Source organism: Gobius niger (assembly GCF_951799975.1).
Source record: "Gobius niger genome assembly, chromosome: 5".
Taxonomy (NCBI): Eukaryota; Metazoa; Chordata; class Actinopteri; order Gobiiformes; family Gobiidae; genus Gobius; species Gobius niger.
Genome location: NC_136856.1, coordinates 14,513,656 through 14,530,341, shown reverse-complemented (window position 1 = coordinate 14,530,341; position 16,686 = coordinate 14,513,656). Strand labels below are relative to the sequence as shown.

General features: G+C 42.7%; 1 protein-coding gene across 11 annotated transcripts in view; it reads left to right on the top strand.

The window, feature by feature from the left end:
* LOC306963731 (protocadherin alpha-5-like) overlaps positions 1 to 16,686 on the top strand; it is a 95,666-nt gene that overhangs the window by 70,840 nt on the left and 8,140 nt on the right. The window contains exon 1 of one of the 11 annotated variants that reach the window (XM_079557409.1): positions 2,666 to 5,254. The exons of 8 other annotated variants lie outside the window; for them this stretch is intronic. In XM_079557409.1, coding sequence (XP_079413535.1) covers positions 2,876 to 5,254 — 2,379 coding nt within the window. In that variant the 5' untranslated portion in view covers positions 2,666 to 2,875. Of the gene's footprint in view, positions 1 to 2,665; positions 5,255 to 6,039; positions 8,623 to 9,273; positions 11,841 to 16,686 lie in introns of those variants that run through there. 2 more of the 11 variants (XM_079557413.1, XM_079557416.1) reach the window with 2 other exon arrangements.

Genomic DNA, 16,686 nt, shown 5'->3' with positions numbered 1-16,686 from the left:
GTGCAGAGAGACTCTATGCAGAGGTACGCCGCACCTACTGGATCCTCAGAGGTCGCCAGGCCATTAAGAAACATCAGTACCGGTGTGTGGACTGCAGGAGATGGCGCGCCTCACCCTCCACGCCTAAGATGGCTGACCTTCCCTCATCTCGGCTGAGACTCTACAAACCTCCTTTCTGGTCTACAGGCGTAGACTGTTTTGGACCATACCTGATTAAGATTGGCCGTAGGAGAGAGAAACGCTGGGGGATCATCTACAAATGCCTCACTACTAGATGCGTCCACTTAGATCTCCTCCCTAGTCTCGATACTGACTCTTTCTTAATGTCATTACGCAGGTTTATTGCACGCCGGGGGAAGCCATACGAGCTGTGGTCCGACCGGGGCACCAATTTCAGAGGCGGCCACAAAGAACTACAGAGCGCCTTTGAGAGCATGGCCCCAGAGCTGCAGCAGCAACTGGCGAAGCACACCATCAACTTTCACTTCAACCCACCGTACTCTCCTCATTTCGGGGGAGCCTGGGAGAGGGAAATCAGATCTGTTAAGTCAGCCCTACAAGTCGTCCTGAAAGACCAAGTTGTGGCAGAGGAAGTGCTCCTAACAGCTCTGATAGAAGTTGAAGGCCTCCTTAACTCTAAACCTCTCGGATACGCCTCCTCTGATGTGGCCGATCCAGACCCCATCACGCCAAACCTGCTGCTAATGGGGCGGCGTGATGCTTCGTTACCACAGGCAGTATACGGCCCTCATGATGCCCTGTCTAACAGAAGATGGAGACACAGTCAGGTGATCAGTGATCATTTCTGGAAGCGCTTTGTCCAGAACTATCTCCCAGGGCTCCAGCTCAGACAAAAATGGAGGAAATCCGCTGATAATGCTGCTGTGGGACAAATCGTGATGATAGTGGACTCCAACCTTCCCAGAGGACTGTGGCCGGTTGGGTCCATCACCAAGGTTTTCCCAGGGACAGATGGTGTCGTCCGAGCTGCGGAGGTGAAGGTTAAAGACAGTATCTACATTCGACCGGTAGCCAAACTGGTGGAGCTCCCTGAAGTGCCCGAGGATTCAAGTGGCACCTCCTCAAACTAGTTGACTTTTGGATGAGTGTATTTGCCAGGCAAATACAGGGGCGGCTGTTAAAAGTCCGTGCCCTGACATAGACTACATTACCCAGAATGCATGTGTTAATTTGTAGTTTCACTCACTCGTGGTTGCGCTTGTTGCTTTCACTTTGGTGTGGTCCTGTGCGGTGAGAGCAACACCCACGGAGCAGAGAATGGCCATCCATGGTCAATCCTGCTCTAATCTCGTGTGTATGAGTGTCGTGTGCGTCCTTAAGATGTAAGTATAGTTTTTTGCATGACTGGTGTGTTTATTTCAGCGTTATAAGCCCAATTGTGGCGAGGTTGTTATGCTCGTGTTATTGTCTACTGCTATACTGCCGCGGCCCGCTTCAGCGCTCCACATGCGCTCCTACATTAGCCATCCGCTGTCTTTGTAAAAGCCATTCACTTGTACATACCTGTAAATATTATGTTTAATGTATATTTCGCCTGTTTTGGCACTTTCACTATTTAGCAATCCTTTTTACATGTTCATTTATAGTGTTAGCACTCCCTCTAGCGGATTTTCAGTGGTACTACAGGTCATATTTTTATATAACTGTATGCAGCCTGCCCACATGTTTATTAATATACATTTTATTGTTTTTCTGTTTCAGATAACCACACACACACAAACACACACCCATCCACGCACAGACATACATACCTGTGTCACCCATCATCATCTCATGTACCTAACTCCTCAATAAATTCTCAAACTGCACCATCCAAGTTGCGTGTTCCTTCTGACCGAGGAAGACTTAGTTGACGAACAACCACAATCAGCAATAGACGCACACGGTCTCTTACAGTTATAATTTATTTGATCTAATTGTAATATTTGCTAATTTGCGCTTTGGTCATAATGCCTCTGTTGGTACTGAAATTGTGTGTTGTCTATTTTGCTTTAGAAACAATTGTTTGTATTTGGACAATACAGTAAGACGGGATGCACTGCCTGCCACGATTTTACTACTTCTCCTTAAATTTGCAACCCTTGAAATGCGTTTTGCGCTCTCCGTAGTGCTGAATGTAAGGTCTGGCTTTGGCCTTTGAACAGCGGTGAGCCACTACTGCAAATAAAACAGTGCCATTTTGTCCTGGTTTGCAACGAACGAATATTTTTACTAACTTATTCGATTTGTGCTGAACATAGAAGTCGTCATTTGTCAATTTCTGTGAACTTTTATATTAGGGTTTAAATTGCTGTCTTTTTGAACATTTTCGTTTCTGGTGCAAATTCCCTGCTTGACATGGTTAACCACTCAAAATCTATACTGTGTAAAAATATTTATTTGCATGTTAATCATGTAAAACTTGTGTTGGGATTTTTTGCATGAGTCGTTTGTGCAAAGGATAGAACAAATGAGTCACTATTTCACAATAACCGCATGTTTTTTGTATTAATCTTCAAGTGATTGACAGGTGGAATTTAGTCCAACAATTGCAATGTCGCCTATTTTTCCGCAAATACAGTCACTTAGTCTCAATACAATATCAAATAAAAACAGAAGCCATTGTGCGTACATTTTCAACAACAAAAAAATAGTTTCAATGAGTAGACATTTTTCCTCGATTGTTTGCCCACACGATGTCGCTGGAGACCACAATAACCCACATCCCTTACACTCCTCCCTGAAATCAGAGAAATTCTTCCTCAGTCGTGATTCGCTCTTCCATCAGAAACACTGTCGCTTCACTTCAGAAAGGACGAATACTCGCTAAGAGAATATATGTCTGATTTGGGACTTGGCATTTTTTATTTCAACAATGTTTGGACTAAAGCAGCAGGAATATCTTTGGATCGTGGTGTTTTTGTGGATGTATCTTTGTGACTGGTCTGCGGCTCAGCTCTCTTACTCTGTTTCTGAGGAGGCGAACAAAGGGACGGTGGTTGGAAACATTGTAAAGGATTTAAACTTGAATATTCAGGACCTCGAAACCAGGGATCTGCGGATTGTTTCCACTTACAGTAAGAATTACTTTGACGTGAATCATCGGAGCGGGGCTCTCATTGTTAACGAAAGAATAGATAGAGAGGAGCTGTGCGCAAATCGACTAAAATGCTCCTTGGAAATTCAGGTTGTATTAAACAATCCCACAAATGTGCAGCGGATCGAAGTGAACGTTTTAGATGTAAATGACAATTCCCCTAGATTTACTGAAACTATCCACTCAATCAACATTTCTGAAACGTCAATAAAAGGAGACAGATATCTCCTCCCAGGTGCTGAGGACGCAGACATAGGAGGTAACGCAGTGAAAACCTATAAACTCAGTACAAACGAGCATTTCTCTCTTGATGTGCAGAGCGGGGGAGAGCATGACGTTGCTGCAGAGTTAGTTCTGCAAAAACCTTTAGATCGAGAGAAACAGCCGTTTATTAAACTCTTGTTAACAGCAGTGGACGGTGGTAAACCTCCCAGAACTGGCACAACAGATCTAGTTGTTAATATAATAGATGTTAATGATAATGCTCCCACATTTGAAAAGTCTCTTTATAAAACACGCGTTAAGGAAAATTCTCCTGCAGGAACTTTGGTTATTAGACTAAACGCCACAGATGCAGACGAAGGTGTGAATGGTAAGGTTAATTATTCAATTATAAAAAGAGGGACGATTGACTTATCAAACATTTTTTATTTAAATCCTGAAACAGGTGAAATCACCGTGAAGGGAGATTTAGATTTCGAACAGACTCCTGCTTACGAAATTAGAGTACAAGCGAAGGATCACGGCCATTCTCCTCGTAGTTCGCACACAAAATTGTTAATAGAAGTAATAGATGTCAATGACAACGCTCCTGAAATCACCATTACGTCTCTGATGAGCCCCGTTAAAGAGGACGCAGAGATGGGGACAACAGTGGCTCTCATTGGCATAAAAGACAAAGATGGAGGAAACAACGGCGTGACGCACTGTCAGGTGCTGGGCTCTGTCCCTTTTAAACTAATATCAAATTACAAAAACGACTATTCGTTAGTGGTGGACGGACCTCTGGACAGAGAGAACACTCCTGAATACAATGTGACTATCACAGCCACAGACGAGGGCAGCCCCCCTCTATCCAGTGTCAGGGTCATCACTGTGCACGTGTCTGACGTCAACGACAATGCGCCTCGTTTTATGGCACCTGTCATTAATGTCTATGTCAAAGAAAACAGCCCGACCGGGTCAGTGCTTTGTTCTGTAACAGCTTTAGATGCGGATCTTGGTGACAACGCTAAACTAAGTTACACATTATTAAACAATAATCATGGAAATATTCCAATAACATCTGCTGTGAACATTAATTCAGAGACAGGAGACATAGTGACGCTTCAGTCTTTTAACTTTGAGGAGCTGAAAACGTTTCAGTTTAAAGTCCAGGCCACAGACTCTGGTGTCCCTCCGCTCAGCAGCAACGTGACTGTGAACGTGTTTATTCTGGATGAAAATGACAATAGCCCCACGATCCTGGCACCCTATTCTGAGCACGGCTCCGTTAACAGTGAGAGCATCCCCTATTCCGCTGAAGCGGGCTACTTTGTGGCAAAGATCAGGGCTGTAGACGCAGACTCTGGCTACAACGCGCTGCTTTCTTATCACCTCTCTGAGCCCAAAGGGAACAACCTGTTCCGGATCGGGACCAGCACCGGAGAGGTCCGCACCAAGAGGAGGATGAGTGACAATGACCTGAAAACTCACCCCGTGGTGGTGCTGGTGTGTGATAACGGAGAGCCCTCCCTGTCTGCCACTGTGTCTATTGATGTAGTGGTGGTGGAGAGCACAGCGGACATCCAGACTCAGTTCAGACATGTGCCCATAAAGGAGGACAGCTTCTCGGATTTAAACCTGTACCTGCTCATCGCCATTGTGGCGGTGTCAGTCATCTTTCTGCTCAGCCTCATCACGTTAATAGCAGTCAGATGTCACAGGACAGAGAGCTCTTTCAGCAGGTACAGCGCCCCCATGATCACCACCCACCCTGACGGGAGCTGGTCCTACTCCAAATCCACTCAGCAGTATGACGTGTGCTTCAGCTCAGACACGCTCAAGAGTGACGTAGTGGTTTTCCCCGCCCCGTTTCCTCCTGTAGATGCGGAACTGATCAGTATAAACGGAGGAGACACTTTTACCAGGACTCAGACTTTACCAAATACCGAGAAGGTAGGCTTTGGATTTTCGCAGCTGCACAATTTTGTGTCTCTTTCTTTCATATTATTGTGTATTGCAGTGTTGGCTAATTTGTGCTTTGGTATTGATACCTCTTTTTTAATACTGAGAAATGGTGTTGCTTATATTCAGCGTAGAAACCGTACTGGACTTAAACAGAAAGACTGCTACGATTTACTTAATTTAAATGTGCAAAAACTGTGTTGTGCGCTACCCACAGTGTTGTTGCTCGACCGTTGAGCAGGACGTTGCCCCTCTTTTTTTCTTTCTTTTTTTTTTTTTTTGCAATAAAACGGCATATTTTTGTCTTGGTCTGCACAAACGGAATATTGTGATATGTGGGTTTGGTTTGGGCTGACCCTAGTACATCTACATTTGCCAAAGGTGCCGTTACATTATAGCATAACGTATGTACAAGGCTTGCATGTGACTGGCTTTTATATTTTTTCTTATGTAAATAATCTGCATGGCATCACCACTACCAATATTATTTGGGATGCTAGTAATGGCCATCTTATACATTCTAAATTCCTATTTCATGGCTCCCTCTCTTTTTTTTAATAAAATATAGAAATAACCACCCGCTGATCATAATACCTTTAATCTTTGCAAAACCGCTTTTATTATAGAATATTGATTTTTTAAGTAATTGAAATTTAATTTTGCACGTTTTTTGTAGCCTGATACGTTTATCCACACACACAGTCACTTAATACAATAAAATAGACACTACACGCCATTTTGTGTTCGATTCAAGAAACACAATGTGTATAGTTTCAATAAATAAATTCGATATTTCACCTGAAGTGAATATCCACACGATGTCACTGGAGACCATTGTAAGGTACGCTCTTTCCACTCCGCCCTAAATAGGAGGAATCTGTCGTCAGTCTTAAATCGTGCTTCCATCAGAAACACTGTCACTTCGAAAGGACCTAGAGACTATATGTCTGATTTTGTTTTTAACATCTTTCATTTCAACAATGTTTGGATTGAAGCGGCAGGAATATGTTTGGATCCTGGTGCTTTTGTGGATGTATTTTTGTGAGTGGTCTGCGGCTCAGCTCTCTTACTCTGTTCCCGAGGAGGCGAACAAAGGGACGGTGGTTGGAAACATTGCAAAGGATTTAAACTTAAATATCCAGGACCTAGAAACCAGGGATCTGCGGATTGTTTCCACTTACAGTAAGAGTTATATAGACGTGAATCAGCGGAACGGGGCTCTCATTGTTAACGAGAGAATAGATAGAGAGGAGCTTTGCGCAAATCTGGCAAAATGCTCCTTAAAATTTCAAGCCGTGTTAAAAAATCCCACAAACGTGCAACGAATTGAGGTGATAGTTTTAGATGTTAATGACAATTCCCCAAGGTTTAGTGAAAATGTTCACACATTAAATGTATCAGAATCATCTTTGCACGGGGAACGATATTTCCTGCCCGTAGCTGAGGACGCAGATATAGGAGGCAATGCAGTAAAAACATACAAACTCAGTACAAACGAGCATTTCTCTCTTGATGTGCAGAGCGGAGGAGAACACGAAGCTAGTCCAGAGTTAGTTCTGCAAAAACCTTTAGATCGAGAGAAACAGCCGGTTATTAAACTCGTATTAACAGCTTTGGACGGTGGCAAACCTCTCAGAACTGGTACACTAAATCTAGTAATCATTATATTAGATGTTAATGATAATGTCCCAAGTTTCGAAAAATCTCTTTACAAAACAAACGTTAAGGAAAATTCTCCTGTAGGAACTGTTGTTATTAAACTAAACGCCACAGATGCAGACGAGGGTGCGAATGGTAAAGTTAGTTATTCAATGATAAAACAAGGAAAGCTTGACTTATCAAATATATTTCACGTTAATACAGAAACAGGTGAAATCACAGTAACAGGAGAATTAAATTTTGAACAAACTCCTGCTTATGAAATTAGAGTACAAGCTAAAGATCAAGGAACTGTGCCTCGTAGTTCACAGGCAAAATTATTAATAGAAATTATAGATGTCAATGACAACGCTCCAGAAATCACCATTACGTCTCTGATGAGCCCCGTTAAAGAGGACGCAGAGATGGGGACAATAGTGGCTCTCATTGGCGTCACAGACAAAGATGGAGGAAACAACGGCGTGACGCACTGTCAGGTGCTGGGCTCTGTCCCCTTTAAACTGATATCAAATTACAAAAACGATTATTCGTTAGTGGTGGACGGACCTCTTGACAGAGAGACCACTCCTGAATACAATGTGACTATCACAGCCACAGACGAGGGCAGCCCCCCTCTATCCAGTGTCAGGGTCATCACTGTGCACGTGTCTGACGTCAACGACAATGCGCCTCGTTTTATGGCACCTGTCATTAATGTCTATGTTAAAGAAAACAGTCCGACCGGGTCAGTGCTTTGTTCTGTAACAGCTTTAGATGCGGATCTTGGTGACAACGCTAAACTAAGTTACACACTATTAAGCAATAATCATAGAAACATTCCCATAACATCCGCTGTGAACATAAACTCAGAGACAGGAGACATAGTGACTCTACAGTCTTTTAACTTTGAGGAGCTGAAAACGTTTCAGTTTAAAATCCAGGCCACAGACTCTGGTGTCCCTCCGCTCAGCAGCAACGTGACTGTGAACGTGTTTATTCTGGATGAAAATGACAATAGCCCCACAATCCTTGCGCCCTATTCTGAGCACGGCTCCGTTAACAGTGAGAGCATCCCCTACTCCGCTGAAGCGGGCTACTTTGTGGCAAAGATCAGGGCTGTAGACGCTGACTCTGGCTACAACGCGCTGCTTTCTTATCACCTCTCTGAGCCCAAAGGGAACAACCTGTTCCGGATCGGGACCAGCACCGGAGAGGTCCGCACCAAGAGGAGGATGAGTGACAATGACCTGAAAACTCACCCCGTGGTGGTGCTGGTGTGTGATAACGGAGAGCCCTCCCTGTCTGCCACTGTGTCTATTGATGTAGTGGTGGTGGAGAGCACAGCGGACATCCAGACTCAGTTCAGACATGTGCCCATAAAGGAGGACAGCTTCTCGGATTTAAACCTGTACCTGCTCATCGCCATCGTGGCGGTGTCAGTCATCTTTCTGCTCAGCCTCATCACGTTAATAGCAGTCAGATGTCACAGGACAGAGAGCTCTTTTAGCAGGTACAGCGCCCCCATGATCACCACCCACCCTGACGGGAGCTGGTCCTACTCCAAATCCACTCAGCAGTATGACGTGTGCTTCAGCTCAGACACGCTCAAGAGTGACGTAGTGGTTTTCCCCGCACCGTTTCCTCCTGTAGATGCGGAACTGATCAGTATAAACGGAGGAGACACTTTTACCAGGACCCAGACTTTACCAAATTCAGAGAAGGTATGTGACCATCACTGTACACTAGTGAGCAGTTTTCAAAAACCTATAATTTTCTCTGCTGTTTTGCCAATTTGTTTCCAAACAACAAGTGTTATCCATGGTGCTGACGAATTACATTTTTCATAGTGTGGCAGACTGTTGAATTTCTCTGAAACATTCTTTTAATGATTTTGTTGTCTACTCAATCTCCCAATAGAACATGTTCAGGAACCTATGGCTTGTTTGTGACAAAAATGTTCTGTAGTCATGGGAAGTAAACATATTGCACTAGATGAATGGTGTTAAATCCCTTAATCAAGATTACTCAAGTTTCACATTTACCACAACTTGCATTATTTGAATGATGAGAAATTATTGTTGTTGCTGATTCGCACACATATCCAATAATCTTTAGAGCTTTGATGTCATTTTGTGAAGCTGCCTTTAATCTAGCGATACATTTGAACACAATACAGTTTAGGCTTAAAACTTGAAATCAGGGGCCTAGTTATTATTCTCTCTCAGATAGTAATTCACCATGTGCGCTGTCCATGGTGCTAATATGTATCGTTTCTATACCTATTTATTCCAGATATTGTTTTGCACTACTTATTGTTTCTTTCGGACAAATGTATAAAATTGTATATCTTTTTGGGGTTGACTTACTTGTCTGCACATTGGGTATTCATTGTATCCAGTTGGTGGCGCAAGAGACCGCACGATTGTAAAAGTATCCTATTCGTAAAGCTCCTTCCTACCGCGTCAAACGCCCTGCCTACAACTGCCTCGAGAGAAAGTACAGACACTTGTTTGGAGACGATGCGTACAGCGTGGATAGATTTTGTGGATATTATTTCAGTCTTGTCTTTGCAGTGATGGGGCGCAGTGGACGTACAGTTGTGACTTGGATATTTCACTTGGCGCTCCTTTGTTTTTATGGTCGTGTCTGCACGCAGCTGTCGTTCACCATCTCTGAGGAGGTTGACAAAGGCACAGTGGTGGGAAACCTGGCGAAGGATTTACACATCAATGTAAAAGATTTGGAAAACCGACAGCTGAGGATTCTGTCTGAGAATTTCAAGAAACATTTTGATGTGGACTTGAAAACTGGGGCACTGTTTGTGAGCGACCGGATTGATCGTGAACAGCTTTGTCCGCGCACGGAGAAATGCACGCTGCACGTAGAAGCCATGTTGAGCAACCCGACAGACCTGCATCGTTTAGACGTCCACGTTACGGATATAAATGACAATGCGCCTTTCTTCCGCGAGGAAACTCATATTTTTAATATTTCTGAGTCATCTTCGACAGGAGAGAGGTACCTACTCCCGATAGCAAATGACCCAGACTGGGGCATGAACTCCATAAAAAGCTATAAATTAAATCCAAACGAGTATTTCTCATTGGATGGTGGGCAGCACAGTGAGTCTGCAGAACTTGTGCTCCAAAAACCATTAGATAGGGAAAAACACTCTGTCATTCACCTCACTTTAACTGCGTTTGACGGAGGGAAACCTCCTTTGTCGGGGTCTATGAACATACTAGTAAATGCCATAGACACAAACGACAATGGCCCTGTATTCAGTAAACCCCTTTATAAGGCGCAGATCGTTGAAAATGCACTATTTGATACGTCGGTGCTGACGGTCACTGCAACAGATTTAGATGAAGGGCTGAACAGTGAGATCGTTTATTCTTTTATAGAAAGGGGAGATTTCAAACCCACGTCTTTGTTTTCAATCAATCCTGAAACTGGGCTCATTACAGTGGTGGGAAATATAGACTATGAGCAAAACCCTGCATATGACATTCGTGTCCAGGCCAGGGATAAAGGCTCTCCCCCCAAAAGCGTACACGGTAAAGTGTTGATAGAAGTGATTGATATTAATGATAATGTCCCGGAGATCACAGTAACTTCGCTCATGAATCCAGTGAAAGAGAACGCAGAGGCGGGGACAGTAGTGGCGCTGGTGACTGTTTCTGACAAAGATGGAGGTAAAAATGGACTCACTACTGTCTCCGTCTTAGGTTCAGCGCCCTTTAAACTTAAGCTAAATTATAAGAATTATTACTCTTTAATAGTGGATGGACAATTGGACAGAGAGACAGTTTCTCAATATAATGTCACAATTGTGAGCACTGATGAGGGAACGCCCCCTTTGTCTAGTAGCACTCTAATTTCAGTACACATTTCCGATGTTAATGACAATGCCCCTCAGTTTTCCGAGCCTGTCCTCGGGGTGTATGTCAAAGAGAATACTCCAATAGGATCAACTATATACACTGTAACTGTTACAGATCTGGATAAGGAGGATAATGCAAAAGTAACATACTCCTTATACAACTTAAAAAATACTCTTGTGAATTCAGCTGTGAACATAAACTCAGAGACAGGAGACATAGTGACTCTACAGTCTTTTAACTTTGAGGAGCTGAAAACGTTTCAGTTTAAGGTCCAGGCCACAGACTCTGGTGTCCCTCCGCTCAGCAGCAATGTGACTGTGAACGTGTTTATTCTGGATGAAAATGACAATAGCCCCACAATCCTGGCGCCCTATTCTGAGCACGGCTCCGTTAACAGTGAGAGCATCCCTTATTCCGCTGAAGCGGGCTACTTTGTGGCAAAGATCAGGGCTGTAGACGCAGACTCTGGCTACAACGCGCTGCTTTCTTATCACCTCTCTGAGCCCAAAGGGAACAACCTGTTCCGGATCGGGACCAGCACCGGAGAGGTCCGCACCAAGAGGAGGATGAGTGACAATGACCTGAAAACTCACCCCGTGGTGGTGCTGGTGTGTGATAACGGAGAGCCCTCCCTGTCTGCCACTGTGTCTATTGATGTAGTGGTGGTGGAGAGCACAGCGGACATCCAGACTCAGTTCAGACATGTGCCCATAAAGGAGGACAGCTTCTCGGATTTAAACCTGTACCTGCTCATCGCCATCGTGGCGGTGTCAGTCATCTTTCTGCTCAGCCTCATCACGTTAATAGCAGTCAGATGTCACAGGACAGAGAGCTCTTTTAGCAGGTACAGCGCCCCCATGATCACCACCCACCCTGACGGGAGCTGGTCCTACTCCAAATCCACTCAGCAGTATGACGTGTGCTTCAGCTCAGACACGCTCAAGAGTGACGTAGTGGTTTTCCCCGCACCGTTTCCTCCTGTAGATGCGGAACTGATCAGTATAAACGGAGGAGACACTTTTACCAGGACTCAGACTTTACCAAATACAGAGAAGGTATGTAGGTACTTCACAAAACCAAAGATAAACTTATTTTTATTATTATAATTTTTTTTTAAACTTCCACGTGGAACGTTTCCCATCATTTCTCTATTTGAAGACCCCTGTCCATGGTTCTGAAATTACAATGGCTTGTTTCATAAACTCAGCATTCTTTTAAATTAGCTGCTTATTTTCACACAAGTATTAACATAATGTATGAAGGCATTTAAATATTAACCGACAAACCTGTTTAGAGTGAAATTTATTATTATTATTATTATTATTATTATTATTATTATTATTATTATAATTATTATTATTATTATTATTATTATTATTATTATTATTATTATTATTATTATTATTATTATTATTAATAATAATAATAATAATAATAATAATAATTTATTTTATTTTTATTTTTTTAGTGAATGGTCCTATGAATGATAAAGACAGAAAGGTTGTAGCTGTAGCTGTGAAATCGAGTATGTTCAGTCTGCAGTTCCCTTCTGAAGCTGCAGACCCCCCCCCGTGCTGTCTGTGCTCTCCCTTCCCCCTCCTCTGCAGCTCTCTCGAGAAAGGGAGCAGCTGAGAGAAATGACAGAATGAAGGTCCATTTCCTTCAGACATGCACTCTCTGCTTCAGGGAGTTGTAAACACGATCTAATATTTATTCATTACAGGAACATCTGTTTACCCACATTCATTGTAATCTGCAGTGTTCACCAGGTTCATTGATTTAATTGAAGGAATATTGCATTTTAAATGCTTAAATCACGTATCTGAGAAATCCCTATTGCCATTTATTATGCGCACGATTTAGGATTGTTGGCTGACAAGGTTTTGATCGATTCGACAGAGGAGTTCAAAATGAGCATTTTCATGTGTGTCGATATCATTTTTAGACCTTTTACCTATGACTGTGTCCCCGCCAGAGAACGCATTGGATGTGCCCTATAGCTCCTGAGAGTATGTAGGTCAGCATGGGATTTAAAGATGGCCGCACGAGGTACATGTGCCATGCGTGTGACCAAGACTGTCTATTTACTCCTGTGCATCTGCCGGATTTATGAGCTGTGTTCTAAACAAAAAGAAAACAACAACAATTGTCTGTTCGTGAAATATTCCTCTTGTTCTGCTAATACAGCAACAGCTCACTGCGAATGTGCCTGTATGGGGGGGGAGGGGCGTGTATTTTTCCGCTAGTCTGCAGCAGCAGCAGCAGCAGCAGCAGCAGGAGCTTTGCTATTTGAGGTATCAGGTCTGCTCAGCTCCCCATCCTCCTGTTTTGCAATGAACCCACGGCGCACCTCGCGTCAGCTTCGAGAATGACAGGGAAGGGCGCGCCTTTTGCGTGAGCGGTGCCCCCTGCGGTTCTCTCTGTCGTTACCACGGAGATAAGCACGAGCTGTAACCAAATGATGATCTGTGATTTTTTTTTTCTTTTTTTAGCGAGCTGCCCATTTCCCACAACACATAAGCTGCACGCAGAGTGCATGGTGGACGTTGCTGCAGGCATGAGGAAGACGCTTTGACCCCTAAAAGAAGAAAAACAATCTGTCAGAAATGTGTTTGGAGGCGTTTGAGCAAAAATAAAAAAAAACAAGAGATTAGGGCTGACATTCTTATGAATTCTCATCAGTATCCCTATTGCTGGGAAAGCCGAAGAGTTTATGAGGAAGGGCAAAAAATAAACAAGATTTCTACAGCTGTGCGGGGAGTTTGGGGACATTACTGGTTTGCAATTGGTCACAGATACAAAGGAAATTTATCAGCGTCAGTCCTTACTTGCATCCCAGTTCTCTTGGGGCGTTATCCCACCGGTCAGATTATAGCTTTGTCATGCTTGGAACCAGGACCTCGTTGCTTTCACATCCGCCAAGCATTTAAATCCAGGGCATCCTAAGAGGCGTATATTCCAAAGCAGTCTGCGTTTCCTGATAGCTTTGTCCCTGGAATTTGTGTAATGTATGCACGAGCTCAAAACGGGACACAGGCTTCAAAGAACTCTGTAACCCAGAGGAGCTCGAGTCTAGAGGGACGGATTTGGATTTGAGCACACCGTGAAGTACCAGGCAAAGTGTCCTGTAGATTTCACAGGAACTTAAGGTTACCCTATTCGAAGACAGTATTTTTTTTTTTTTTTTGTCATTTCACTATTGAAACATAGCCGGATGTGACCTTTTATTCTAGACTTGTGTTATTAGACACTGACTTTGGGTTTTCTTTTGAGCATCATACTTTGCATCTCGTTCTCCCAGGCTGTGTCTCTCCTTTGTGGCATGGATTATGTTTGAGTGCAGTGGTTCAATGATTTCGCTGCGGATGGGCGGTGGTGTGATGGTGATGGTCACGTGTCTATTTCTTTCTGCAATACCGATGTCTTCCAATAGAGGGACCAACTTTGCTGTTTCTAAAACTGAGTTCTCCCTGGTTGTAATGTGGGTCACCAGTTTTAGATAATCTTTGCTTAATGTAACCAAGCCGATAGCTAGGCCTGCATTTCTCCATCACATACATCATGCATTTATGGTTTTACCTGTATTAAAACTATTTCAAATTATTTAACCAACAAAAGCAATGTCCTATGTCACCGGTTCTCAAACTTTTCACACCAAGTACCACCTGATAAAATATTTGACCTTGCAAGTACCACCAGGCCATAGATGAAGATCAATTCCAGCATAAATTAAATGCTCTCTAGTGACCTGACATGAATAAAGTCTAAAATTGTAGATGATCCTGAGTATCACCTGCAGAAGCCACCAGGGTAGTCAAGATATACAACTATCTAAAATACATTGGTGCGTAGAATGTGACTGATTTTGAAATGTACTTCATTGCTAAAAAAAAAAAAAAAAAATTGCACAAAACACTGATGGTTCTGTTTAGAATGAACATTACTTGAGTGCACAGCTGCTATAAAATATAAATTATGAAAATGTGCAATCACGCCATGACTTTTTCTTGAAATCTAATGCAAAACCTAAATCTATCTAAATCTAGATCATTAATAACCAACTTTAATTTTGCACTAAATTGGTATATGCCACATATTTGTTGGCTCATTACCGTCTCATTCCTTCACACAGACAGTTTCCAAAGGTCCAGATGTACATTTAATGCACTTGTCTTCACCCTGTCTTCTGCACCGTCAATAGTGGTCAGTATCATGGGGCGTGGTGCAGTGAGGGCGAAGCAACTATGACATCAGCAAATCCTGATCTCATGAAGCTTAAAATCGCAATGACTTTGGAGGTCACGGGGATTTATTTTTTATATGACGACAAGCTGACGTACATGTTTGATTCTATAATTGCGGCTCATCTAAATATATATTAATTGATTTGTGTGTGTTAAGATCTTTTCTCTGATCTAGCTTTGATTTATTGGACTATGTTGACATTGAGTATTCCTTTTAGAGATGAAAATTGCAATACAACTCTAAGTATTGATGCATTGTGATTTTTTTGTCAAGAACATGCCCGAAAAGAGGATACCACATTAATCACGATGATTTTTTTTTTTCTGATTTAATGCATCCAGCATAAAGAAATTAGTATTGTTCAAAGACATTGTTTCTCAGTGGGGAGAGAAGGGGCAGTGGCACAACAATGGGACACATTTTAGCATAGGATGTCTATAGCCTGATCGAGGGTGCTAAAGAACAGACAGGTTTGCTTGCAGGACATCCCCTCCCCCTATTTTCCAAAGCTGCCGCACACTGCAGGCTGAGACTGAGCCCAAATGGCAGCACTTATGAGACATGAAAGTGTGATAGGGAGCTGTAAAAAACTGATGATTGTACAGAGTTGTTTCCTTTTTTCAGAGCTCACACACCAACAAACACTTCTGCCACATCATGGTTTTAAAAGTTGCTGTTGCAGGAGCCCTTGTAATTAAAGTATTGGCAGTTTGTTGTGTAACACAGAGTGGCTGGCTGTTGTGGAGTGTATTGCACATAGATTTTCCTCGTTAAAAACATATTACAGGAGAAATCTAAACCTTTAGACACGTAGAACAAATTTAGAGCTGCTTTGCCTTGTCAGTGTAGAGACATCTCTCTCCTCTATTGAGCTGTTGCCAAGTTGACCTTTGATGCAAATAGTACCATTAGGCCTGATAGTCATCGGTCGACCTCATCAGTGCCTTGCTCCATCACAGTTTGTTGAACGCCATAAGCAAATAACCATAGCTATCCACATTATTAGTGAATGTTTGTTGCTCACATTACTGTGATTGAAAAGTGATCTCTCTTCTTCAGACAAATAGTTTTTACCATTTGTTTAAGACACCAGGCAGAAAGCTAAGTATCTGAAATATAATTGCTGAGATGTACAGCTTTTGAATTCACCCAAACCTACAATAGGACTAATTTTTTCTTTTTGTTAATAAAATATTGTGCCACGTAATGAAAAGAGGCTAAAGCTGCTCATAAAAAAAGGTTTGGTGCAAAAGGCTTTCTCTGGTGCTGCCTGATATGCTGTTTCCCGAGGCTGTTCAGGTTAAATCTGGGTTTTTCATTATTGAGATCTGTTTCTAGTTTTTTAGTCTGTGGAGTAGATGGACTGGCAGTGAGCTGATGACGCAGGGAATAAGAGGGGATTCGGGTCAATGGCAGAGGCAAAAGCTCTCTCGATAGCTGGTGTCAGGTGGGAATTTTTCTATAAATAGTTTATATGTGACATTCTCGGAGGTCAAAACGACATAAAGTACCAAGCATTGAGTACTCTTGTTAAATAGAAGGATGGCCTTTACATATACTCATAAGTATATGAACAGATTAAGAGACATGCAGGTGAGCTGATGTGTTGATATTTATATCCAAGCCCTTCTGAAATATTGTACAATTCACAAGCTT